Consider the following 27,828-nt stretch of genomic DNA (forward strand, 5'->3'; position numbering starts at 1 on the left):
TGGCTCTTTAATTCAGCCATCCCTGAGGTGGGTACCACCCTGACAGTTTGGATCAACAGTGAACGCGCCCCATCTCCCCAATCCCCCCATGGCGTGCTATTTTATCTCGGAAATACGGTCCAGGGCTGAGGCCCTGGCCCCCTCCCCCAGTAATTTCCCGAAGAATATGGGGCGGGGCCGTGAATCAGCACTCGCTCGGACACTGGCAGCCTTCGTCCCCGCCAGGGGTCCCCAGCGGCCGCGGAATTAGACCCCCCCCACCCCGAATCCTCCTCCATCTGCGCGCTATGACCACTGGGAGATGTAGTCTTGACCGCTCCTTTGTCCTTGATCTCCCCAACGTAGCACCTCAGCAGAGGATGAACTACAACTCCCAGGGGCCCACGCGCCGGGGGTCTGGCAGGGCGGGGGTCTGCATGGCGAGGGGTGGGGGTCGTCTGGAAAAGCTAGGGCGCAGCAACCGGGGTGAAGGGAAAAACGGGGCTTGTTGAGGGGCAGCGGGGAAGAAGGGGACACCCAGAAGGCGGCGGCGAGCTGAGTTGGGGAGGGGCAACCCGAGAAGCGGAGGGGCCGGGGCGGGGTGCGCGGGGTGGTGGGCGGGGCCGTCTGCGTAACGCGGCGTGGGCGGGGCCGCAGAGGGTTGTCCGCCCGCGGCACGCACAGCAGCCGCAGCCACCTCGCGCCCGGTTCCGCGGTCGCAGCTCGAGCCGCAGCCTTCGCGCCGTCGCCTCAGCCCCTCGCTTCGTGGGTCGGTCCTTCCGGCACACGGGCTCCAGCCGCGCCCGCAGCCGCCCTCCGAGCCCTTCAGGCCGCCCTGGTCTCCTCGCCCGGCCCGACCCAGCCCGTGAAGATGGTGGACCGCGAGCAACTGGTGCAGAAAGCCCGGCTGGCGGAGCAGGCGGAGCGCTACGACGACATGGCCGCGGCCATGAAGAACGTGAGTTTCTCCTCCCCCCCCCCGCCGCCTCGCCCCAGCCCCTTCGCAGACGCGGGCTTTCGCGGGGTCGACTTGGGGACTAGTCGCCCGTCGCTCCTGCAGGTTGGCCGCCCCAGAGGGGGCTGGGGAGGGTCCTGAGAGCGCTGAGGACCGGGTGTGACGCGGCCTCTCCCCGAGCATTCCCCAGGGCCGGCGGCGCTGCCGCCTCGGCCCTCCCCACGCGCCCGCGCTGGGGCGGGGTCTTGGAGGGCTGGTCTCGGGAGCGGGGTCTCTGGCCGCTGCGCCTCCGGGTCTGCTGGGGACCTGAGCAGGGGCCGTGCGCATCCTTTGTGCCCCACTTCCCCTCCTCCCAGCCTGGCCGTGTGGGGGCGGGGGACCGCATGGATGCGGTTCCTCTTTTCTCCCTGATGTCTGGGCGGCGCCTTTCCCATTCACTCAGCAGGTCTCTCGGTTTTCTGATACTCCCCCCCTCCCCAAATCTTCCCACTGCCTCTCCAGACAGATCCTTTAGGACCTCCCCGGGAAAAATGTAGGCTGTCCTGAAAACCTGGGCTCCAAGATGCAAAATCGAAACCTCCTTGCTCACGTTTTTCTTAACAAAAGGCTCCTCTTTCTGCATGCCCCAAAGCAAGTCCTCTTGCTTTTAGGAAGGGGGCACGTTTGTCTCGCTAGCGTTTTCATTGATTGTTCTCAATATGTCATCTCCTTGTTTTCCTACGGCTTTCGTATTGAAAAGTGTTGGTATTGTCTTTAAAACAAAGGTTGTGAATTTAGCTGACTAGTTCAGTTTGTGATATATGCTGTTTCTTTTTTAAATATAGGCACACATTTGTCGAAATTCCTATAAGTTGAAAAAATATTCTCCGATCTGATATTGCAAACAAAGCCTTGGTGGGAGGCAGTATCAAGTCATTCCAGAAGATTCTGCATTTGTCGTATTGCAGAGAGCCTAGACTGGGTGGAGGCTGGGAGGAGTTATTTTAAAGGGGAAAAAGTCTTCTTTTTTTTTTTTTAATTTGTTTTGTTAGATGCATCTGAAGCTTAAAAAAAAAAAAACTAGCGCATCCTCAATGCTGATGAAAAGAGAATACTGATCTCCAGTTGTCGCATTTTGCAGATTCCTGCTTGTATTGCACCATTTTGTCAGTAACACTATATTCACCTAATGGGTGGTCAACCAGTTTGATATTAGAGGATTGGGGAAGTATTGAGCATTATTAAATGAAACGTAAAATTATCTAATGATTTCGGTCTCCCACTATTTTCATATCTAACTTCCTGCCTTATGTAACAAAGGTTTTAAAACGCATCTCCAGTGTGCAGCGGATGGAGGAGTGTACCTTGCCTGTTAAACCTCTTTAATGAAGCAGTATAGGTATTGCAGATTAATTCTTGAATAACTTTACTGGTTCACAGAAGACGACAATGCTGATGCCTGTGTATTTAAGCCAGATACATTAACAAAGAAGATTTTTATCTCATTAAGGAAGAGAATTGATTCTGACATTTGGAGTACTGCTGTATTAATATTATTGCCACAGTTGCTGTCCTTAAAGCTCAAATGATGTAAGTTGCACTTTAGCAGATATCAGTATCTTTAGTTCACATTACTTAGACTCTTCTAATTTTTCCATATTTCTAGTTTCACAGGAAAGCGAGTGACCTCGCTCCTATATCCATAGCAACCCAGTGATGTCACACACAATGACACAGAGGCTGCAATGCACCTAATGGGTTGGTAGGGAGTATGCAGATGGCATTTGTCCAAGGTTATGCAGAAATTAGCAGATAAGCCAGGTGGAATTGAGCATTTTGTCTTCCACCGGATGAGAATTGGTCCTCCAAATAAGAATTTCATTTATCCTTAGACGTGCAAATCAGGGATGTCTGGCTATGCCTGTTCACCTGCGTATTTGTAGTTTTCTCAAAAGTTTATAAGATACAGTCGTGGTTTTAAACATTTGTTAAAATTGGGCAATGAAGGAATAAAGATAGAAGTTTTAAACAAGAATATGTTTTATGCTCATAGTGCAGGGATGAGCTGTATACATGGGTTTATTGCAAATTATTAACTCGGCAGGTTTTAATAAAAACCTTAAAAAAATTATGACTTCCTGCTGGGGCATTTTCAGTAAACGTTAGGGAATGAGAATCCCTTACAGAACAATTTACCTTGGGATTTGGAAAAGTTCTCTTTTGCTGTGTTTATGTTTCTGCTCCTTAACTGAGTGTGCAGGAAAAAACAGTTTATAAAATATAGCAGACCTTTTCCAAATCTGTTTACCATGATTTTGAGGAATTAGGCTTACCTCTGATCTGCATTTTCCTCATCTGTAAAATGGGTCAACACCTGCTTGACAAAGTTGTTAGGATTAAATAAAAAATATAGTAGGTGCTTAAGAAAAGGTAACTATTTATAAAACTTTGTTTCTTCCTTTGTTTATAAAGATCATCTCATCAGAGAATTTGGAAAATACAGGAAGATACAAAGAAAATACTCAGTTCTACCACTTGAGTTCTCTTCTAAGGCTGAAGTCATCCAGATGCTAGCGTGATTAAAGTTATTTGCATCGGATGAAGTTACCCTAGTAGTAAAGAGTTAGGACCTGTGATAGTTGTAGGTGGGTGACCAGGATAGAGGTAAAATGGTGTATTCTGGAAAGGAGGAAAGAAGGAAGTTTAGTCTTTTAAGACACATGTGTAGGCTTATATCTAAAAAGAGCAAACACCTAGATGTTTCCTACTTGTTAGACAATACTGACTTGTTCTTTGGATTTTAATAGCCTCTTGAGAAGTTAATATTCTAAGTAGGCTACTGGTACTTTCCGGGGGGGGGGGAGGGCGGGCAGAAAAGGTTCTGGGCTAGTAACTTTGTTGAAGTTACTGGGTTAAGCAATTTAACTCGGGTGTGTTGGGGGGCATTAGTGGCAAAAGGCTATCTTAATTATATAAAAAAGTCTTCGTGGTGGAATCGATATACTTAAAAAGGTTTTACAATGTTAAATATTCTGTTTTTCCTACTAGCTCTTCCAGGAGGCTAGATCAATAGCCATTATCACTAATGGAGTAATGACACCTCTTTAGACTCTTCAGAAGTGGAGTTCTGCCAGCCATTATTATAATCAAAGTCATGTGGTTTCAGTTGTTCTCTTTGGGGTGGAAAGAATACAGATGACAGTTTGCTTTTTATGTTAACCTTCACAGTAACTGAAATGACTCTTAAGTGCCTTTTCTAATTATTTAAACAATTTCATGTGTATCTTTTGGATTATATTAAGATAAAAGATGTTGCTGAATGTGCATCCTCATTACGGTTCTTTGGATTAACTGCAGACCCTAGGGAGGATTTCATCCCCTAGTACTTGGAGGAAGCCTTATTTATTTATTAAACCAAACTCTAAATTATTAAAAAGTGGAGGAAATGATTTTGTTTTTATTGAGGTAAAAGTCACAACATAAACTGACCACTTTCAAGTGTACAATTCAGTAGCATTCAGTACATTCACAATGATGTGCAGCCATCACCTCTAGAAAAAATAGGAAAATGATATTTTTAAAAAGTGATGATGGTCTGGCTATAGCTGGCTGGATTTCAGCACATTACTGATTCAGGAATGTGTCAATAGTGCAGGGCTCACAGCCAGTGGTAATCAGTATCCCTTTCTCTTTGTTTTCTAACATCCGAACCGTTCAGCATAAATTGAAAAGGGGACTTATTTTGGCTAGATTTGTATTTCCATTTAAAAAGTTACAGAGCTTAAAAACTATACGTTGCTCACACAAATGAATAAGAACAATTTACCTGAAATCGGAGCAAACTATTAACTATTTGGAGATTATAGGAATTTTGCTGGTGTTCTTATCATCACTCATTTTCCACCCCACGACTGACTTTGTTAGACACACTTGCCCTGCTGTGTGGCCCGGGTTCCTGCAGTGCTGAGAGTGGTGAGCTATTCAAGCATGGGCTTCTTGTAAATAAGATGTTAAATACATTGTTTTGGTGTTTCTGAGGCTGCCAGGAACAACTTCTTGTCTCCAGTATCACCAGCCCTAACAGTTTTATCTGGCAGGGCATCTGATTCTTTCGTGTTCCTACCAGATTCCATGAGATGTGGAAAAAAAGAAGCAAAGACCACTTTATATGTTTAATAGTCAAAGGGAAAAAAATCACATATAAACCATTGTCTTTTGTCTTATTTTCTAAGCTCTGTTTGTTAGAGCTTGACCAGATATTCGAGACTGTAATTATAGGGAACCTGTATTTGTTGTCTTTCTAGGCTATAAAGGCTATCAAGGCTATCAACATGAGCTGCCTTATGGCCTTTCCTGTCATAATCATTTTTCTGCTGTCTTCCCCACATTCCATTTTAGGTATTACCTATCATTTTGGTTTAGTACCAGACCATATTATCTTGCTTTAGACTGGCACTTGAAATTTTGATTTTACTAATTTATGAATTTGAGTCATAAAAAAACAGTTACATGAAAAGTGATCAACAAAAATTCCCAAAAGAAAGCTTTAATTTTAAGATAAATGGTTAAATTTATTTGGTTCCATGATTTTACAGAAACAATAAAAATTTGTAGATCTTGTAAGACTTTGCATCAGTCTTTTTTTTTCTTCCTTTTAAAAGAACTCGTGAAGTCTAAACCAAATGTTCATCAGCATATCACTTGTAAGAGTGTCCCACGGAGGTAGATTTTTCTTTACCTAAGTTGAATAATGTGGTGCATAGCATTAGTTGCGTTGTGAATAAGTAGATAGAAATGAGAGTGTTCTTACATATGTAGATTTTTAATATGACATTTTTTAAAAATTCCAAGTAAACTCATTGGTCTTATCCTTTTAATCTTTGAAACGATACCTTATTTTTGGAGAGGTGTAAAGCCAAACTTGTTGAGTAGGACCCAGGTGTAGTGTCAGCTTTTCCCTCTTAATAATTCTGTTGCTAGAACAGGGGTGCCAGAGCTGGGGATATGACAGTGACGACAGTGGGCAGCTGAACATGTAATGACAGTAGTGCGAGAGGAATCCCTCATCCACCCTCCCCCACCGCCGAGTATGAAGAGCAGCTGTGGTGGTGTGAGAAGTGAGAGAAGGCTAAGAGGTAACAAGAGGAAGGCTTTGAAAAAGAAGGTTTGTTTTGAAGAGAGATCATTTAAAACTTCTTTAGCTTTCTGGAAGGAGTTATTAATATGGCACTTAAGCTACCGTATTCACATAACCAAGATCTAGGAAACAAAGTTGCCTATGGTGCCAGTACATTAAGGATGTGGAAATAAGCTTAAAATATTTTTGACTGAATTGTTTCAATTCAGTACTATTAAGTTCAACACAATGCTCCTTTTGTATGGGTCTAACATGAAATAGTGAATGAGTATGTCTTTGCAGCAGAAGCCCAGGATGGATAGTCGCCATGCAAACAATCCCATACTCCCGCCAGGACATTCTTACATGAGGGCCTGCCTGGCATGGCTAGACCCGGTGGATAGATGTTATTTTCAAATCATACTCCACTCTTCACATATGACTCACCTCTGGTCTTTCTAACTACATCTGTGTAGTAAAAATAGAGACTTAAAGTTGAGACTATATATATATATATATATATATATATATATATATATATATATTTTACGGTACGCGGGCCTCTCAATGTTGTGGCCTCTCCCGTTGCGGAGCACAGGCTCAGCGGCCATGGCTCACGGGCCCAGCTGCTCCGTGGCATGTGGGATCTTCCTGGACTGGGGCACGAATCCGTGTCCCCTGCATCGGCAGGCAGGCTCCCAACCGCTGCGCCACCAGGGAAGCCCAGACACTATATTTTTTTTCTAGTAGTTTGAAAATGACCCAGTGCGTGAGGATAAGGAGAAATAACAAGATAGGGTAAGAACAGCAGAACAGCATTCCGCAGACAAGGAAAGCTGGTGGGGACAAGTGAGTAGGGAAGAAAAATTTTAGAATATCTTGATTTGGGGGTGCTCTGATCTTCTAAGGGACTCTGGTTTTTGGAAGGCTGTTATCAGTGGGACAGACCACTGATGACAAAAATGTCTGGCCTTCAGGACGCTAGAAAAATGACAAGTATCACCATAATAGTTCCCTATGCAGGGATATTTCCATCATGTCTTTCTGCAGGGTTTTGCACCTTGCTTTTTCTCCCCTTGATATTTCAAGGATATTTTCTTCTGTTATCAGTATTTTCAGTGGCTGAACAGTCCTTTGGGTGTGTCATAATTTAATTTTTATTTAGCATTTAGGCCGTTTCCAAATTTATAAATAACATTGCCATGAATATCTTTGTGCCTAAAGCTTTCAACACAGATTGTATATTAGGACAGAGACCCCAAAGTGGAATTTTTGAAAGAGTTGCTAAGAATTTTTAAGGAACTTGAAACCATCACTAGCACTGGTATGTATCTCAAAAGTTTTGGAAGATGTAATTGTTTGGATAGATAGTACATACACATGGTTCAAAGTTCAAGGATACCCTATTGCCCTTTCTGCTCCAGAAAGAGAAAATGAGGTTGAAACAGGGGAAAGTTTAACTGCAAGCTTATTTGTGGCAAGCCTCTCTTCTGCTTTCTTGTGGTTGGAATGAGTACCTTTTTTAAAAATTAAAAAAAACAAAACAAAACAAAACTAATATGGTAACTTTCAAGTATATGCAAAATAAAGATAATAGCATGATATAACTCCATATAACCAGTTTCACCGTTTGTCAGCATATTGGCCAATCTTCTGTCTGTATACTTTACTACTGTTCTGGTCCCCTTGGTATTTACCATCTTGCAAGATGGTTTTTTATTGACCTAAAATTACGCCTTATTTCCCACAAATGTTCCAGTTACCAGCAAGATCTCTTTATATTCAGATTTGGCAACCTCAAAGTGTAGTTTCTTGCTTAAAGCATATAATCCAGGTGGCAGATAATTTTTTCCTTGATTTTAAGAGGAGTGTTTCTCTCAGTTGACATCCCAAGTGCTGCTTCCTGTCAGCCTTTGCTCATGAGGAGGAGGAAAGGCTGGATGGGTCACGAGTGGGGAGAGGAAAGGTGGTGCTGTGTCAGGTAGGTTTAGAGAAGGGTTTTATCATTACTGCACTGTTTTTTACTGCCTTTTTTGGGAAAGGGACAACAAAGGCTGATATCTTTTGTCAGTTCTGGCTTTTATCACCAATCTGATAGAAGTGCTAAAACCCAGTTGATTTGTTGAGGGCGATGTGGATAAACAAGTTTTGCTTTTGTTTGGTTTTGTTGCTTGCCAAGCATTTTAAAAAAATCATTTTTGCCTTAAAGTTATCATGGTACTGGTTGTAGGTATGAGTAGGTAGGTAGGTAGGTAGATAGATACGTACATACACTAGCTGTCTGGGCCCGGACACCTTGGGTTTGAATTCCATGCTCAGAAGTATGGAGTTGACTAGTTTATTGATATCAGTAATATAGGTGAGTATACTGCCGTTTTATTTTTTTACCATTCGAAGGTCCTGCAGAAAAAGGCTAGATTTTTGGAACCATTTATTGAGGAAGAGAAAACAACATGGTAAACTTCAAACAGCTATAGTAATGAATTGAACTTTAAAATTGCATAAAATATATTTCTATTAACATTACTTATTTAGAACTCTGTCTAGCATATAGATTCTCAAAAACACTGAATTATAGCTAGTTCTTATTTTGGATTTATGGTACTCTTGCATTTTGATCATGTTTTTCTCTTCATAATCTGGCTGGCTGTATAAATACATATATTTTTTAATGAAGGATGATTAAGACTAGCTTTTTAGCAAGTGTTTACATCTGTTGTGAAAATCACGTCAGTACTATAATTTACTAAGCTGTTATGGCATAGCATTACCCTGAAATGTTGATGAGTTCCACTACACAGTGGAAAACCTAGTGTACTTTTGTGTATGACTTTTTTCACATCTGTTCTATAGACTTCTGTACTGACTATAATATTTTTGGGAAGACAAGATTTTGGGGGGGTGGTACGCGGGCCTCTCACTGTTGTGGCCCCTCCCGCCGCGGAGCGCAGGCTCCGTATGCGCAGGCTCAGCGGCCATGGCTCACAGGCCCAGCCGCTCCACGGCATGTGGGATCCTCCTGGACCGGGGCACGAACCCGTGTCCCCTGCATCGGCAGGTGGACTCTCAACCACTGCGCCACCAGGGAAGCCCGGAAGACAAAATTTTAAGTTACACACTCTCAGATTAAAATACTGCAATATAGTTGGACATTTACTGTCACTTGGGAAGCATCTTTCTATACTTTTCCCATTTAATTTCACAATAGTTTTATAAAGTGATGGTCCCATTTTACAGGTGGAAATGTTTAAGTAATTTGCTTATTAAGGCTTGAGTTAAAAGTATTTTTCCTAAATCTCGGCCTCTTTTAAAAGGTTTTTTAGTTTTCAAAAAGGAGTCAAAGGTGAAGTGTATACATGGATACTGGTAATCTTTTAGCTCTTGTCTCAGTGATCTGTTTTCATTAATTTTAGTCAATGTTCCATTGTTTGCAGAAGCTCTGAAATTCCTTCAAACTGCTGTATATTTAATATTTTTCCATTTGGTTATGCTTGAGAGGGTTGTTATGTAATCCAGGTTTTTAATACAGAACAAACTTCTTTAGGACAGCCCTAAGATGAAATACTCAATATGAGTGTAATCTTTCTTCTAGAAAATATTTGGTCCCATGATTGTGGTTTGTTTTAAATACCATTTAACAAAGGAGAACTTGCAGTTTTTAGCATAAGGAGGTAAGTACCATGCTTTTGCCATTGGAGTCTTACAGGTATGGCCAAGAAGTGAAAGGATGCTACTCAAACTGAATGGAAGAGTATACCTCACTTGAAAGAGATGGGAGGAAGCTGTGACTTTTTTGTACATCAAAGATAATATGGGCTTGTGTGGAATTCACAAACTGGAATGTGGAAACATGTTTTGAGGGGATTTAAGTGAAGATCAAAGGAAGAAAAGAATGTTAACTTGAATATTTTGTAGATGTTCTAGGCAGTGGAAGAAGTGAATGGTACTGATCCAGAATTCACACAGGGAAGGTAGAGTTGTGAGGGGATTATTGAACGTCTGTGGGAACATTCTACACACAGAAAGTGAAGGTCAGCCCAGTGTTGTGCTATCAGGACACTGACGTCACCCTGAGCATCAGGGGAGATTTCCTAGAGAAATGATAGCAGAGCAGTGAGGGGTGGATGTTGAGGGAAGGGGAAAGGCTGGAGGAAGGAGTGTCCGGGCAGAGGGAATAGCATTGTTTAGTTGCAGAATGTACAGGGGGCAGAATCTGTTGCATGATTGATCCAGTCACTACTGGTTGCGCTGAGAGAATGTTAGGAAATGAGTCCAGAGAGGTAAATAGGGGCAGGAGCCAGTTCATGAAGGGCCTTGTGGAGTTTGGGTTTTTTTCTTAGGCTTTGGAGAGTCATTGAAGGGTTTCAGGCAGAAGAGGATCATTGTCCGGTTTTTGGTTTGGAGAGAACCTTGGCAGCAGTGTGGAAGTTGAAGAGGAGGACAGTGCGGCAGAGGGACAAGACTGATTAGTATTGCAGGGTCTGCTCTGAAGGTATGAGGACCAGGACATGGACAGTGACGGCAGATTTGAGAGAGAGAGAATTTGATGGCTGGAGATGGGAGTAGGAGGAAGGAGAAATGATGGGGAAGATCAAGTCAGTTGCCGGCATGCTGTGTTTGAGGAAACATTTAAGTGGCGGTAAATGGAAGCATCATGGCTACAAGTTAATTCATGAAAAGCTCTTAAAACAGGGCCTGGCACAGGTTAAGCACTCAGTGTTACTTATTATTCATTAAGTAAATAAATATTTATTTAGGAACCACTAACGGCCAGGTTCTAGTCTCAGACCTGGAGGATATAATATCCCCTGCCCTCACAGAACTAACATTCTAGTGGGAGTCTCCTACCAGGCATAGTAAGGTCACCTAGGCAAAATTGAGAGCTGAAGTCAAAGTGAACCCTGGGGAATCCCACTTCAGTAGTGACTGGAACGAGGAAGAAAAGACTAAGTAGATGGTGATAGAAAACCAAGAAAGAAAGCTAACAAAGTGGACAAGAGTGTCAAGAAAGGGGGATTAGTCCGCAGTGTTATAGATCCCTTACGAATTAAGATTAAGACATAAGAGAACATGGGATATGTGAGGTAGGAAGACAGTTGATGACAGTGGTAATGGGGTGAGCAGTGAATGAAAGGTGAAGAAATGGTAACAAGTATAGGCTAATTTTCAGAAACTTGATTTTGAAGGAAACATGTGATTAAAAGGCATCGTTTATTTTATTTTTTTTTCTCTGCGGTACGCAGGCCTCCCACTGCTGTGGCCTCCCCCGCTGGCTCCGGACGTGCAGGCTTAGTGGTCATGGCTCACGGGCCCAGCCGCTCCACAGCACGCGGGATCCTCCCAGACCCCGGGGTACGAACCCACGTCCCCTGCATTGGCAGGCAGACTCCAACCACTGAGCCACCAGGGAAGCCCCGGCATTGTTTATTTTAAACCTCAACTTGGACTACATGTTAATGGGAAAGTACAGGAAAGAGAGTGACTGATGGGAATATCTTGAGAGGGAAGAAGCATCTTGTTTGCATACAGGGAGGAGGCGGCAGTGGTAGGGGCAGTTGTTTGTCAAGTAAAGGCCTTTGGTCACTTTCCTTTGAGGAGGCAGTAGTGAGCAAGGGTTGCCAGGCAGTGAGTGCTAAGGGCCCTGCTGAGGTTAAAAAGCCTTAATTTGTAGTGATTACAATCTAGTTTTTTTTGGTCTCTCCCTCTCCCCTACCCCGCACCATATTTTGGGTATAAGAGTTGAAAGCAGGCTGGGTGGCTCTATTGATGGAGAATTTGGGTGTTTAGAGATGGTATAGCAGAAGGACAAGGCATAGGAATGTTGATATTAATGCAAAAATAATTGAATTTGATGGATCTTGATGAACCTTACAAGGAGGAAATAAAACCTAAAGGAAAGGGGCTGAGGAAAAAGGAGAGGGCTCAAGAGCGAGTCTAGTAGGTGGAAGTGAGGACTGGTAACATTGAAGGGTAGGTAGGAGTTTGGTTTTATTATTTTTTACTTGTTTTGGCCGTGCCGCACAGCTTGCAGGACCTCAGTTCCCCAACCAGGGATTGAACCCAGGCCACGGCAGTGAAAGCTCCAAGTCCTAACCACTAGACCACAAGGGAACTCCCCTTTTTAAAACATTTTTTATTTTTTAATTTTGTTTATTTCTTTTTGCTTTATTTATTTAAAATATTTATCTTGGCCGCACCTCTTAGTTCCCTGACCAGTGAAATCGCCGTGTCCTAACCAGTGGACTGCCCAGGAACTCGCAGGAGTTTGATTTTAAAAGTGAATGGTTGGGGGTGGGGCGGGGGGATAAATTAGGAGTTTGGGATTAACGTATGCACATTACATAAAATAATCAACAAGGACCTACTCAATATCCTGTAATAACCTGTATGGGAAGAGACTGCAGAGAATGTACATGTGTATGTCTAACTGAGTCACTTTGCTGTACGCCTGGAACTAACACAGCATTGTAAATCAACTATACTCCAATATAAAATAAAAATTAAAAAAATGAATGGTTGTGAGTGAGGTTAAAGGTGTGGTTTGGGGATAAGTTGTCAGAATCGATGAGATAACTGAACTGTTGTTCAGAATTAATTTGAGGGAGTAGCCTTGGATAAGGAGGTAGGGCCAGAGGTCTGGAAACAGGTAAACAATCTCAAAGAAAGTGAACATGACATTGATTCTAGGAGAAATTTTAGAAGCACAGAAAAGGCATGAAAGAGAAGATTGTGAGGGAGTCAGTATGGGCTTGTATAAGAACCTGCATAACTAATTTTGATTTAACTAATTTTTATTTTTTAAAAATATTTATTTATTTGGTTGCACCGGGTCTTAGTTGTGCCAGGCGGGCTCCTTAGTTGAGGCTCCAGTTAACTAATTTTTAGAATAGTGTTATTTGACTGCTAGCCAAGGGAGTGCTAGAGCATAGTATATCTACTTCCTGATTTGTGAGGTTAAATGGTGAGCTGCAGAGCTTTGGCATTTGTCCCGGTTGTTGAAAAGTGAGATCAGACTGGAGCAATGGGTGGAATCTCGGCTAATGAAGTGGCCTTGTTTTTGCTTCAGGTCCTGTACCTTGACCCTAAAATTCAACTGTTCGTTACATTTGATGCAGGTGGCACTTAACAATAGCCATCTTAATATTCGTTAAGTTTTTGTTTGTATCAAACTACCTAAAGCAAATATTTCTTGTTTATCACAGTTCTTTATACTGGCCAGGTAGTTTGGGTCTAGACTTGCTCCTGTGGGGCCGGAATAACTATGAAGAGGTAAAGGCCTCTCATCTCCAGGTTAACCCAGGCTTCTTTGCCTGGGGAAGGTTCCCAGCAGCGAGTCCTGATTCACAAGCACTTTTCAGGCCTTTGCTTACCTCATACTTGCTAATGTTCTACTAGCCAAAGCAAGTCTCATGATCAAGTTCAGATTATAGAGTTGGGGAAATATAGTTCTTGATGGAAGTTCTTGATGGAAGGAGCTGCGAAATCATTTAAAAGGAAGGAGATATACACAGGGTTGGAGGGAGTTATTAGGGCCATTTATGCAAACAGTCGGGGCTGGATACAGCCTATGTAGATTCATGTCACTTAAAACATTTGGAAGTGACAGTTTAGGTACTGTGGTTGATTCACTGCTGAGTGAAGTGTGCTACCTGCCCTTAAGGACTTTAGTCCTTTTAGGAGAAAGAAAGGTATACAGTTAAACTACAAGGCATTAGATATAAGCAGTATAATAACTGCAAGGTGAAAGTTACACACAGAGTAAGCAGTAGTTAGTTCTGCCTGAGGAATTTTCAGGCTTCAGGAAGTAAGTGTAGTATTTGAATTAGGGCTTAAAAGATGACATATAGAGAATTTTTCTTCATAGTTCTGGAAGTGCGTTTTAGGTGGTTGGAAAAGCATGATAGCAGAGGAGTGTGTAATATGAGGAAGACTGCGAGACCTGGGTCTGGGTATTGATGACTTGAAGCAGGGCTCTATTGATATTTGGGCCAAATTATTCTTTGCTCTTGTATGTGGCTGACCTGTGCATTGTAGGATGTTCACCAGCATGCCTGGCCTCTGCCTGGTAGATAATATCTAAATAGAGCTGCTTTTAAAATGCACTGTACCATAGGTTATACAGCATTTTCAAATACACCAGCTTATTTACCTTCTTCCCCCTGCCCCCCTCCCCCCCCCAAAAAAGCAGATCTATGGTAAAACTAGCGTTATAAATGTTAGTTCATTTGTGCTGAATTCAGAAAATAGCCCGGCTAAAGTGTGAAGTGGTGTATTCTAAATAGCAGACTGACGAGTACTGACAAGAGTACTGGCAAATTTGGGGGGAAAGAGTCAGGATGATGAGGGGAGTTGTATCTAGATCATAGAAACAGTTAAGTAGAGAAGACCTAGGGGTATGAGGACTATCTGTTTGAAGAAGTGATTCTGGCTCCAAGAAATAAAATTCTTAAGGCTAGCGACTGGCAGTTTTAGGGGAGATAAACTTAGCTTTATCTTCAAGTCAGGTACTTCTGATGTTACTCTCTAAAGGTGGATTTAGGCAGAATTCTCCCAGGTGTCCAAGTAGAGGGTTGGAAGAGCACCCAGCAGGGTCTGCAAGAGGGAGGGGAGCACAGCTTTGGGTTTGTGTGTGGATTGTCTGTAATTTGAGAAGTTGTTATTTTAGTATATTTCTCTCCTGCCTTTTTCCCCCATAGTGGCAGAATTGAATTGCTTCATAATGAAGAATACCCATGGTAGGGAATGTAAAATTCTTATCCCTTTTCAGGTTTGCTTAACTATATCTGAGAAATAGAGATAACGCTCTCCTTCTCATTTTTGGCGAGGCTATTGAGAAATATTAACCTATGTCAAACTACGTAGTTTATTTGAAAGCGCAAGAGGAGGATTAAATAAGAGGTAGAGGTTCATGCTGTATTATAGTGGGTTTTCTTTGTAACAGCCCACATGTTATGAAGTATTTGGAATTCTGAACTTGTCAGATAAGCTAATTAATTATTGACATGTGTGAAAGTGCTGTAGAGACTATGGCATAGTGCAGCAGTTTTATCTTTATTGAGATATAGTTCACATACCATACAATTCACCCATTTGAAGTGTACAGTTCACTGGTTTTTAGTGTGTTCAGAGTTTTGTAAGCATCACTAGTATCTAAATACAGAACATTGTCACCTCCGCAGAAGAAACCCTGTACCATTAGCAAGCTGTCACTGCCCTCTGCCCTGCCTCCCCCCCCCCCAACAAAAAGAGCTCTAAGCAACCACTAATCTATTTTCTGTTTTTATAGATTTGCCTGCTTGGGACATTTCATGTAACTGGAATCATAATGTGTGGTCATTGGTGATAGGCTTCTTTCACTAGCCTAATATTTTTATTGTCATCCATGTGGTACCATGTATCAGAACTTCATTCCTTTTTATGCCTGAATAATATTCCATTGTATGGATAATGCTACATTTAACTTATCTTTTCATCTGTTGACATTTGGATTGTTTCCACTTTTTGGCTGTTTTAACTAATGCTGCTGGGAACATTTGTGTGCAAGTTTTTGTGTGGGTCTCATGTTTTCATTTCTTTTGTATATACCTAGGAGTGGAATTGCTGAGTCACGTGGTAACTCAACATTTTGAGGAACATTGTCCTGCAGTTCTTAACCTGGAGAAATAGACGTGTGTGGATCCCATGCAATACTGAATCTTTGAAGGTTAGGGCGCTAGGGAGAGTGTTTTACAAAAAGCTCCTCCTTGGTTAAGAACCAGTCATATAGTGGAAAGCATATGGGATTTTGAGCCGTGAGATTTGCATTCCATTCTTTGGCTCTGAGCCTTAATTTTCTAAACTCTAAAATGGAAATAACAGTACTAAATCATAAAGGGTTATCTGGAGGACCAAGGAGGTATTATAATTTTAGTGAAGATCTCATTTTTGATACTACAAAAGTTATTTAGAAAAATACGGAATAGATGAATACTTCTTAACATGATAGAAGTATCTTTTAAACAAAGAGTTGGTATTTAAGAATGAAACACTGGACGTATTCCATTAAATTCAAAATGAAACAGAGATGCACATTATAAGCATTATTAATATTGTCCTTGTCCTTGCAGTAGATGTGATACAGTATAAGAAATCTAAGCACGGGAAAGGACAAGTGATATTTGGAAACCATAAAATTAGGTAGGAAGTAAACTGGAAAATGTTAGAATTAGTAATTAGTTCAATGAAACAGGGCTGAAATCTATAGTATGTATTTCATATATCAGCCCTAATCTGTATAAAGATATAATGAAAGATTTTTATGCAACTAAGTTTTGGGTTTTTTTGCTTTTTAAGGTATTCTTGGTAGAAGCGAGGTGGTGAGCACAAAGCAGCAGGTGTGGGTTTGAGTTATTTACATGAGTAAACTTGTTTACATAAAACTGCTGGCTTTGAGCTTTTTTTGAAAACTTGGTTTTCAAAATTGACTTTAAACTTTAATCGTGAGTGTGATTAACTCGGTAAGTTATGGAGAGGGTTTGTTTGAATAGGTACTACTGGTAACAGGTCAAAATTCAACCTCTTCAACCTTGACTGCCTCCCAGCCACTCTCTTTTCAGACCCTTCTAGAAATACAGTGAGAGCATACAAATTCCTTTTTAATGGCTACCTAGAACTCTGTTGTGTGGATGTTTCATAATCTAGCCAGACTTCCATCGAGGACCATTTAGGTGGTTCCAGACTTTAGCTGCTACAGATGATGGCAGTGAATCAGTTTCTAGAAGTGGAATGGCAGAGTCAGAAGTTTTCTTAGTATTTGTAATTCTGATAGCTGTTCCCAATTGCCCTCCATAAAGTTTGTACTAATTTACGGTTTCCAACAATGGATGAGAGTGCCTGTTTATCCACAGTATCAGCCTTCACAGTGAGTCATCAAAGTTTAAGTTTTGCCAGTCTGATTGGAGAAAAATTAGCATTTATAAAATGAATGAATTTGAGTACTCTACTTATATTTTCCTTTTCCTTTTTCAATTGTCCATTCCTTTTGCTCACTTTTCTATTACTGATTGGTCTTAAATTCCTTTTAGGAAGGTGTTTTTGTTTTTGTTTGGCTGTGCCGCTGTGAGGCTTGTGGGATCTTAGTTCCCCAACCAGGGATTAAACCTGGACGCTTGGCAGTGAAAGCACGGAGTTCTGACCATTGGACCACCAGGGAATTCCCTGCAATAGCATGTCTTAAAGTACATATTTTTTTATTGGAGTTTAGTTAATTTACAATGTTGTGTTAGTTTCAAGTGTACAGCAAAGTGATTCAATTATATATATATATTTTTTCAGGTTATTATAAGATATTGAGTATAGTTCCCTGTGCCATACAGTACGTCCTTGTAGAAAAGTACATATCTTAATTAAAAAGTACTTCATTGCTAAAAATTGCTAGCCATCAGTCTGACAACACAGGGTTGCCACAAGCCTTCAGTTTGTAAAAAACTGCAGTATCTGTGAAGCGCAGTAAAACAAGGTACAGGCTCTATTAGAGAAACTAGTCCTTTCTCTGTGACATGTTGCAAGGTTTACATCTTCAGAGACTCAAGGTGGGAGAAAGAGCACAGGATTTGAAACCAGAGGACCCGAGTTTGTGTCCCTGCCCTGCTGTGTGTTAGCAGTGTGATTTTTGGGAAAAAGTCCGTTGATTTCTCCGCATCACACCTGTAACGTATAATGTCCACCTTGTTAGAGTAGTTGTGAAAAGAACATAGGATTTGGTGGCTGTCAGAAAAGCCCAGGTTCTCAGGAAGCTCTCCTCTCATCCATGAGACCTTGAGCTTGGCCCTGAATATGCCATGGAAGTTTCATTTTTCTTCTAGGATGTTCCTCTTCCTGGAATGTTTCCCTTCACAATTTTTATCCAGGGTCATTGCTACTGGCTTTTATTTATTTATTTTAAATTGGTAAATTTTTGTGTAGGCTTTTTTTTTTTTAATTTATTTATTTTTGGCTGCATTGGGTCTTTGTTGCTGCACGCGGGCTTTCTCTAGTTGTGGCGAGCGGGGGCTATCCTTCGTTGTAGTGCGCGGGCTTCTCATTGCCGTGGCTTCTCTTGTTGCAGAGCACGGGCTCTAGGCGCACAGGCTTCAGTAGTTGTGGCACGAGGGCTCAGTAGTTGTGGCTCGCGGGCTCTAGAGCACAGGCTCAGTAGTTGTGGCACACAGGCTTAGTTGCTCTGTGGCATGTGGGATCTTCCCGGACCAGGGCTTGAACCCGTGTCCCCTGCATTGGCAGGCGGATTCTTAACCACTGCGCCACCAGGGAAGTCCCTCTGCTGGCTTCTAAAAGGCCATCTGATGAGCTTTCCAGGCAGAGTTTGAATATGTGTTGAGGGTCCCCAAGACTTACCCCCATGTTCAGTGATCTGCCAGGACTCAGCATATAGCTGTGCTCTTGGCTATGATTTATTACAGTGAAAGGATGCAAAGCTAAATCAACAGAGGGAAAAGGTGCTTGGGGCGAAGATCAGAGTGACCAGGTGCAAATTTTCCAGAGTCTTCTCTCAGGGGACTCACACAGATTGCGTGTGTGAAATGTCTGCTGGGAATCTCATTAGAGACTCAGTACCCAAGGGTTTTTTCGTTTCGTTTTTTTTTTTTTGGATGTTTAAAATGTTTATTGGTATTTTTTAATAGATCTTTATTGGAGTATAATTGCTTCACACTACTGTGTTAGTTTCTGTTGTACAACGGAGTGAGTCAGCCATATGCATACATGTATCCCCATATCCCCTCCCTCTTGAGCCTCCCTCCCACCCTCCCTGCCCCTCATCCATTGAGGGATGCTCACAAAGGCACTTTCTGCCTAGCACAAACCAAATTCAAGACTCCTAGAAGGAAAACAGGTGTTTAGCATAAACCACATTGTTTGGACAAACATTTTAGGGACAGTGAGCCATTCTTAGTCGTGGATGGTGGGAACCCTTCCAAAATCTTAGTTCTCAGATGCTAGCCAAGGGTCAACTTTGCAAGCAGACCTTTCTAAAGATAGTAGTCTCAAGGCTGTTGTGTTAACTCTTTTTTGTACAGACTGTACTTCAAGTTTGAGGCATTTTGCCCACATGTGCAAGACATGACTTCAGATTATTTTCAGAAATTTTAATTTGAGATTTAGCAGGTCATCTCTAGAATACATGACTAATTTTGTGCAAGCAGAACAGTGTCACATTTACTTGCAGTGGGTTATTCTGCTGCCTGCACAGTATATAGATAACTGTCCATTACATGGACACTGAGACTGATTTTGCACCTTGTCACGTTTTTCTTTTTGGTGTAGGGTGTTCATATATAGCAGTCACTGCATTTACCCTTTTTATGGCCTCTTGGCTCTTTCAGGTGATATCACTCCTAGGACCAAAAATGCTTCATGGGGCCAAATGTTATACCTGGTGTCTGCTAACTCATTTTTTTAATAGACTATTTTTTAGAGCAGTTTTAGGTTCACGGAGGAAAGCACAGAGGTCCTGTATGCCCCCCTGCCCCTCCCCACTGTCAGCATCCCAGCGTAGCATGCTGGTTACCATCAATGGACCTACACTGACTCACCATTAGTATTCAAGTCCATCATTTACATTGGGGTCTTGGTATTGTACATACTGTGCATTTTTACAAGTGTGTAATGACATGTATCCACCATTAGAGTATTGTACAGAATAGTTTCACTGCCCTAAGAATCCTTTTTTCTGCCTGTTCATCCCTCCTATCTTATTTGGATGTGAACAGAATGTAAGTTCTTTGTGGAGATTTTCAGCTTTCCTTAAGTCAAGGCGTCTTACTCACCATCATAAGTTATTGTACAAGATTCGGCTTGATAGAAATACATTTTAAGTAAAGTAAGCTTAATTCAAGTTTCATTTAAGGAGTTTAAACATTTGAAGTTGCACTCATTACAATTTAAGGTTCTCCATAGGTAAGTTGAAGAATTGTGAATGACTTGGTGCTCCAAGACCACAGGGTCAGAAAGTTATCTAAATAGCTTTCCAAGAATCTCATGGGTTGTTCATCTTAGGTAGAGAAGATTTCTCTCCTCATCAACTCTTAGGGGACAACAGTTGATAACTAATTAATATCTGATGCCTTAGCAGCTGGGATTTGGGGAGTTTTATTTCTTAAACTGTTGGTGAGAATAACAGATTTTTCTAACCTTTTTGCTAACAGCTCTCTCTAACTCACTGAAAGAAATTTGAACTTGAGCTAGTATCATAGGAGTTGAGAAGAGAAACCTTAATTTTATTTATTTATTTTTATTTATTTATTTTTTTTTTGCGGTACGCAGGCCTCTCACTGTTGTGGCCTCTCCCATTGCGGAGCACAGGCTCCGGACGCGCAGGCTCAGCGGCCATGGCTCACAGGCCCAGCCGCTCCACGGCATGTGGAATCTTCCCGGACCGGGGCACGAACCCGTGTCCCCTGCATCGGCAGGCGGACTCTCAACCACTGCGCCACCAGGGAAGCCCCTTAATTTTATTTTTAACCAGAACATAAAACTGGAGAATGTACAAACTGTCCACATTTTCCAGTAGCCATGACAGTAAATTTTGGAGACCATATATACAAGTATTGCGTTCTTAGAAACAGTTCAGTGACTGTTTTGAAAGACATTACCTTGCTTCCCAAATGATACATATCTCACATCTTCCTACACTGAATAGGCATTCGATCTTGGTTAAACCTTTTGTGAACACTATGTGGATACTTTTTTTGACCTTTTAAAAAAAGTTATCTTGACTTTTGAAACTAGGATGGTTGGGGTCTCTCTTTTATTTTAATGTAAAAATCACAGATTATCTCTCATACAATCATTTTGATATTAAGGATTTTTAAAAAAATTCTGATTTAAGGTTTTTAGAGAAATCTTAGTTCCTTTGAGCAGACTTTTTTATTAGAATTAAAGGTTTTCCCCTCTAACATAGTTTTTCAATGGCAGAGAACATCTGGGTATGTCCCAAATGTGGTTGAGTTACTGTATCTAAAGGTGATGTTGGCATTTCATAATCTCCATGTTCCAGCTTGTCTGAGGCAACTGGACAAATTTTACATAAGCGCAAATGGCTACCTTTGGGCTCTTTAGCCCAACTTTTGCAGCAGGAGACCTAACGGTATAGAGTACTGGTGAGGTAATTTGAGCTTTAAATAGTTGCTGGCTCTTGAAATAAGGATAGCATGATTTAGGGGAAAGGCCAGAACCCGATCTCAGTGGCCTTAGGCATCACAGCTTCTTGCATTGGAGACAGTTATCAGGTTACTCTAGAGGTGGCTAGTCTTCAATATCTGCACATTCATTCAGTGAATATGGGCTGGTGTCCTATGGTATGCGGGCCTCGGGCCTACAGAGGCCTCTCAGCCTGTTTGAAAGCCAGTCTGGGGACTTATTCCAGGCTATATGATATTAAAGTTTATGGAAAGGAAGTGATGTAAGGGAGCTAAGGACTAGAGAATAGCATGAAATGGAGAAGAGATACTTGATATCTCTTATACATTAGTAGCATTGAGCAGAAGATAAACGAGATGATGTGAGGAATACAGAGGCCTCCTATGGCGAGACTTAAAGTGAAGGGACGTTATTCAAGGTGTTCTCAAAAGTAATTGCTCAAGGGAATTTCCTGGCAGTCCAGTGGTTAGGACTCCGGGCTTTCACTGCCGAGGGCGCAGGTTCAGTCTACCTGGTCAGGGAACTAAGATCCCGCAGGCGCATGACTTGGCCGAATAAAAGAAGTAAATGCTCACATCTCTATAGCACTTCACTGTGTTGGGAGCACTTTATCGTTCATCTGATACACCCTTACAATCTTATGAAAGAGGTAGAAATCTGTGTGCAAACTGAGGCCCAGATAGATGAAATGGCTTGTCCCCAAGGTCACTTAGTAAATGGTGGGACTGGAAAGCCCCAGTCTTCTGGGTTATTTGCATATATGTCAGAAATTGACAGGAGTGACAGTGGCTGAGTGCTGGGAATAGTTTCTCCAAAGTCCAGAAATACATGGGAAATTGGATGTGAGATGATAAGCCTCCTATTCAGGGGAAGCAGTGTTTCCACGGTGGGGGGGTGGGGGGGCGCTCAGAGAGTAAAAAGCACCTCTGTGCTGGTTTCCTTCTGCTCTGAAGTCCAGTAGAACCAGAGCCCTGTTCCCCCACTCTGCATCTGCTTCCCCTAGGCCACCTCTGGCAGAGAGCTACTGTTGCTGTCTAGTGTAGAGTGGAGAATCAGTAATGCATAGTAAAAGGTTAGCATCAGAAAAACCACTCAAAAAGTTAGGAATTTGAGAGTGTGTTATTTGCTGGATGTTGTGAGAATTAGCAAGCAAAGCATATGAACTAATAAGTATGGTTTACATTCTGATTTGATTGTATCTGAGAGGAACTATTTTACAACCAGTTTCCTTAAGTATAATCCTCTCCCACCCCGACCTCTTCCATGATAAAAGAGGAATACATACCAAATGTAAACGGTCCATACACAGGTAAGTCTCTTGGAATCCCAGCCCTTCCCCCCCCAGATACTTTAGCTTATCTTTTTGGATTACATCCCAGTACCTTTCACATCTCTGAGTAATACAGTGTTACATGGGTGCTGTGGTTGATCTACACAGGGAACAGGGAGTAGCCAGTTTAACTGGGGGTGGGAGGAGTAGAGCTGGGCAAGATTGCATAGAAGCCATGAGTATAACTTGGTTCTTGACAGTTGTCTAAGTATTTTCCAGGCAGGAGCACTGGTAGTTGTTCTAGGCAGAGGCAGAAGAACAAAGGGCAGAAGTATGAAAGGTTTTTGCAATTAACATGTTACCACTGGAGCGCAGGTACATGAGAGAATGAGGCGAGGAAAGCATCTAGTCTGTTGTAAGTCATAGGAAAGAGCTCATGATCTGGGGTTTCTGATAATGCCGTTGACTTAGTATGTACCAGTCTAGATATGATAGTTAACCAGGCAAATAAAAATGTGACCTCAGAATAGGAAAAAAAGTAAGAGCTCAGTCACTCCTCCTTGTAAAATTTTCTGTTTCATATGGTTGTTAGACACTTAGAGGTGTATGGCTCTGACATCACAGAAATCAGGTAATATAAATTAAATAGTTTTAGTCACTTGATTTAATTTCTTTATTATATGCAGTTGTTTGGTAGTCATAAAAATACACAACATCGGTGTGCCGTTGCTTTAGTGTCCTCAAGGCTCTTAGTGTTTGGGACGACGAAGACCTTCTAGCACAAGTGAAAGAAGCATTAATTCCTGTTGGCCACCTCAGCTCGGAAGTGCTTTGCTCACCTCTCCATTTTATTGCTGTTGTATTCAGACACTACAAACACATGTTCCCCAAGTTGCTAATATGTCAGTGATCAGAGTCAATCCCGTGCCCCCAATTTTGACTTCCTTTCTGGCGTTCGTAATTTATATTATTTTAACATAAGAAAAGTTTCTTTGTTTCTCAAAAGTCAACTTGACGTTGACTGACTATGTTCTCACCCGGTAGGCAAGATACTCTCACCCAAAATGGATGGGACCGACGTTTGGTAGACAGGGCAAGGTTAGGAAGCAGCTGTCATTCTTTTTTCTTAAAAAAACTGATGAGATATATAAGCCATCTATACTTAAAATCCTTAGGATCAGTATGTACGTAATGTTGCATGAGAGACTTGTTGACCTTTTGTAATTTAGATCAAATTTCGATTTTACATGTAAGAGTTAGACTTGATAGTTCTTTCCTGGAACAGCTGTGTGATAATAAGCCTATGTGTCCTTCTCTAGGGAGAAAGCAGGGGTTCAGGCACCATTGAGCCAGTCGCAGGTTTTTCCCTTCTTTGTTGCTCCTTCCCGCTCTATCCCTCTTCCATATAACCACACAGCCCAACTTCTGTTTGTTGATTACTTTAATCAGCTGGTAGACCTCTTTGTGTTTTAGTGGCATAAAGATACGATTAACCCAACTGACATCATCTGTACCATAACAGCTCTTTATTCTTTCCTCCTTAATAGGTGACAGAGCTGAATGAGCCACTGTCCAATGAAGAAAGAAACCTTCTCTCTGTGGCCTACAAGAATGTAGTTGGGGCACGCCGTTCCTCTTGGAGGGTCATCAGTAGCATTGAGCAGAAGACATCTGCAGATGGTAATGAGAAGAAGATAGAGATGGTCCGTGCTTACCGTGAAAAAATAGAGAAGGAATTGGAGGCCGTATGTCAGGATGTGCTGAGCCTGCTGGATAACTACCTGATCAAAAATTGCAGTGAGACCCAGTATGAGAGCAAAGTGTTTTATCTGAAGATGAAAGGGGACTATTACCGCTACCTGGCTGAAGTCGCCACTGGAGAGAAGAGGGCGACCGTCGTGGAGTCATCTGAGAAGGCCTACAGCGAAGCCCATGAGATTAGCAAGGAGCACATGCAGCCCACTCACCCCATTAGATTAGGCCTGGCCCTTAACTACTCCGTTTTCTACTATGAGATCCAGAACGCCCCAGAGCAAGCCTGCCACTTGGCCAAGACCGCTTTTGATGACGCCATTGCTGAGCTCGACACTCTCAACGAGGACTCCTACAAGGACTCCACGCTCATCATGCAGCTCCTCCGAGACAACCTCACGCTCTGGACAAGCGATCAGCAAGACGACGACGGTGGAGAAGGCAACAATTAAGGCCCCCAGGTGGACTGGCAGCACACGCTGATGCTACTACTGCAGTCTTTATTTTTTTCCCATGAGTTGGGGGTCGGGTGGGGGAGGGAAAGGGAGCGATGACCTTCCTAGGGAGAAACCCACGACCTGTCCTGTCTTTGATCGCCTCTTTGACATTTTTGCCAAAATACCACTAGTGGAAAGTCAGGCTAGCTGTGCTGGTATTGGAATAGCAGCCTCACACTGGCATATGGACTGTTCTGTAGATTAATGCAAGTGGAGCTGTCCTTAATTTAACTTATTGCTAGAAAATAGGGTTTTAAGATGAAAAGAAAACTTAAACGGAATAGCCCTCATTCAATAAGTTCTGTGGTTCCAGTAAGGATTTTTATGTACATATGCTCTTGTCTTTTAAGTTCTGGGTACTTTCTAGCTCATCCGTTTTAGCTGTGCATTTTGTTTTTCAGGGTGTACTCTACCAGACATGGAATAGTTAAAATCCCAAACTGATAGACTTAGAACATAAGGTATATTTATCCTTGTGGTTTAGGCCTTGCCAGTTTTCAGAAGTTTCTGATTAGTTGACAGTATTAACACTAAATTGCAGTTTACAGTATTTCTACATTACAGCCATATGTGACATCAAGCCATTGTGATTGTGTGTTTTTCTTATTTTGGCTTTTACATCCTTATTCAGCCTCATCCAGGTTGGTTTTGCTGTTATCTGTCTCCTAGGCCAAAAGGCTTGCCTGAAGAGAATCAAAGCTACTTTAGGTTTTGTTGAATAGGTGCTTGGCAGATGGCTGTGGGATTTTTGTCCTTCTTTCTTCTTAACTTAAATCCACCACAAAAATGATTAATCACTTTAATAGAAACGTTAAACACCACAAAAATAGAGAAAATTCAGGTCTGTATGTCATTTACTGTGCTGATATTTCCAGAGAAATCCTGATTTTTTTCAGCCGCCATAGCTTCTTCCTCAGGGACTGCACTGCTGTCTCACTCCTCACTTGAGTCTTCCGTACTGTACCTTGTGCCCAGGGCATGCACTCGGGTGGGTTGAAAAGCTGTTGGGTTGTAGAAGTTGGCGGTCGTTTTGAGAAAGTTTGTGGTGCAGTGTGTGAAAATTCAGGTGCTAGGAGCTTACTGGTAGAAAAATCCTAAAGGAAGAGCTCTATTCGTAAACATTCTGTCCAGTTTCAGGAGCCTCGTGTGTCAGTTTTTCCTCCCTGAAAACACTCCTTCCCCAAATAATCATTGTAGGAAAATAAACTAAAATCATTATCAGATAATAAATATTTAACTCCTATTTGACCAAAACTTTTTCTATGTATTTTTTTTCTTTTTAATGAAAGCATAGAATTTGGAAATTCATTTGTGCCATCTGTACACGTTTTAGAGTTGAAGGAAACCACGATGCTATTTCCACAAGTTTGTTTCAGTTAGCCTTAGGTCCTTGGTTCTCATTTTGGATAAGTCTTAACACACGACCTGTTGCATGTGCATTCAGCCTTTTTTATAAAGTCAGTAACTGTGAACTGCTGAGATAGGTAATGACACCAGACTTGTTTGTTTGTTTTATTTAGGCAGGGAGAGGAATGAGTAGTAATTGAGGAAAACCTGACAGTTGCTTTTGCTAAAACGAAAATGGAGCTTCCAGTTGTGAAATGCACGTGTTGACCAGGATCCAGGTGACAGTGAAGATAGAAGAGTGTGACGATGCTCTGTAATGTGGCACAGTTACCCAGCATGACTTTCCTTAGAAGGCCCCCTCCATATGCTAGAGCGGAAGTCCCAACTAACCAAACCTACCAGAAGAACTAACAGAAGAGAGCTTTATAGCTTCTGTGCCCTAACAGGGGCCTAAGGTCAATGCCACGGATGGGAACAGATTTGCGGGGGTGGGGTGGGGGGTTGGTGGGGTTTTCCTTAATTTATCTTCATGTCCAGTGAGCAGTGCTGTGTCCTTCCTTGTAGCATTTGGAAATGATTTACTGGAATTACAAAACCTATTTTTCTTTTAAATTTTAGCTTTGGCTCTGGCTGCTTTTTAGAATAATGCAAGATAAAACCGTGTCTGAGGGCTAAAAATGAAGGAGGGAATGGGAGACTTGATATTTAAGCAGCTTGAATGGTTTATTTTCTTTTCTTTATTTTTAAAGAAATGCACTTGCCTATGATGCTGTCTCTCCAGTGAAATGATTACTCTTCCATTACTCTATTGATACAATATTGTGCATGCTAGTGTTGTATTTCTATACAGTAGCTTGAAATTTATTAACTTATACTGTAGGTGTTATGTATTCCTATGACAAAAAAGAATTAAGTCTTCAAATTTTCTAAAGTTTTTTTAATTTAATTTTTCCTTTTGGGGGTAAAGTTTGCTCTACCAAATAGTGATCGTAACAAATTGATCTGTTTTGGATGTTGCTATAGTGACATGCAGTTATATATTTTGTTTTTAAGGGTGGGGGGGAAGCAAAAGAAACACCAGTGTTAGCTTAATCTTAATGTCTGGTGTTTGTCATGGTGAAATTATAACTATTACAGTGTAGGAGAACAACGAATATGTTCTCTGAATGAGCCTTTGTGCTTTTTGTCATGTTATGCAGTGAACTATTTTTAAGGTCTAATCGGTGATTATTTTTCCAACTCCGTGTTTCTCTAAGGAATTATTTCACACACGGACCATTCTTAGCAGTTTTCCTCAGTGATGGAATATCATGAATGTGAGTCATTATGTAGCTGTCGTACATTGAGCAAATAAACTTACAGATCTGATGTCAGTGCTAGTTTTATTTAATGAGTTGAAATTTTCCTTTGCTTTTGAAGGTTTGATTGGACATGGGTGTTCTCCCCCACTCAAAGAATGAGGTTGGACTGCGGGGGGAAAGGGGCAAAATGGTGTATATTGGAAAGTGCCTACCTCTGGGAATCAGACCTGGGTTTACTGACCTGAAAAAATGATCGCACCTTTTGGGTCTCCATTGTTTCTATTACGAAACGAACCTTAAGTTTGAATCATGACTCCTTTTGATTCTCGGTCAAGTGACTAAACTTCTGAGCCCTGGGGGTGGGGGATATAGGTCTAAATGAAAACTGGGTCACGTGCCTGGTTTGGTATTTCTCAGGTGCCCATTGGAGATCTCATTGTGTTTTAAATGAGGTGGGT

General features: G+C 41.8%; 1 protein-coding gene across 1 annotated transcript; it reads left to right on the forward strand.

Annotated features, from left to right (window-relative positions):
• Positions 1-632: 632 nt before the first annotated feature.
• On the forward strand, positions 633-27,442 carry YWHAG (tyrosine 3-monooxygenase/tryptophan 5-monooxygenase activation protein gamma). Its single transcript, XM_030872052.2, has 2 exons — positions 633-937; positions 24,021-27,442. The coding sequence occupies exons 1-2, from the start codon at positions 851-853 to the stop codon at positions 24,675-24,677; spliced, it is 744 nt and encodes a 247-aa protein (XP_030727912.1). The 5' UTR covers positions 633-850; the 3' UTR covers positions 24,678-27,442.
• The last annotated feature ends 386 nt before the right edge of the window (positions 27,443-27,828 follow it).

The sequence above is a fragment of the Globicephala melas genome, chromosome 15 (genome assembly GCF_963455315.2).
Source record: "Globicephala melas chromosome 15, mGloMel1.2, whole genome shotgun sequence".
In the NCBI taxonomy this organism is placed as follows: Eukaryota; Metazoa; Chordata; class Mammalia; order Artiodactyla; family Delphinidae; genus Globicephala; species Globicephala melas.

Excerpts from the sequence above, each read along its gene's own strand:
- YWHAG (XM_030872052.2), top strand. The coding sequence starts at position 851 with ATGGTGGACCGCGAGCAACTGGTGCAGAAAGCCCGGCTGGCGGAGCAG. Across the intron at positions 938-24,020 it reads TGGCCGCGGCCATGAAGAAC|GTGACAGAGCTGAATGAGCC; the intron begins GTGAGTTTCTCC and ends CCTCCTTAATAG.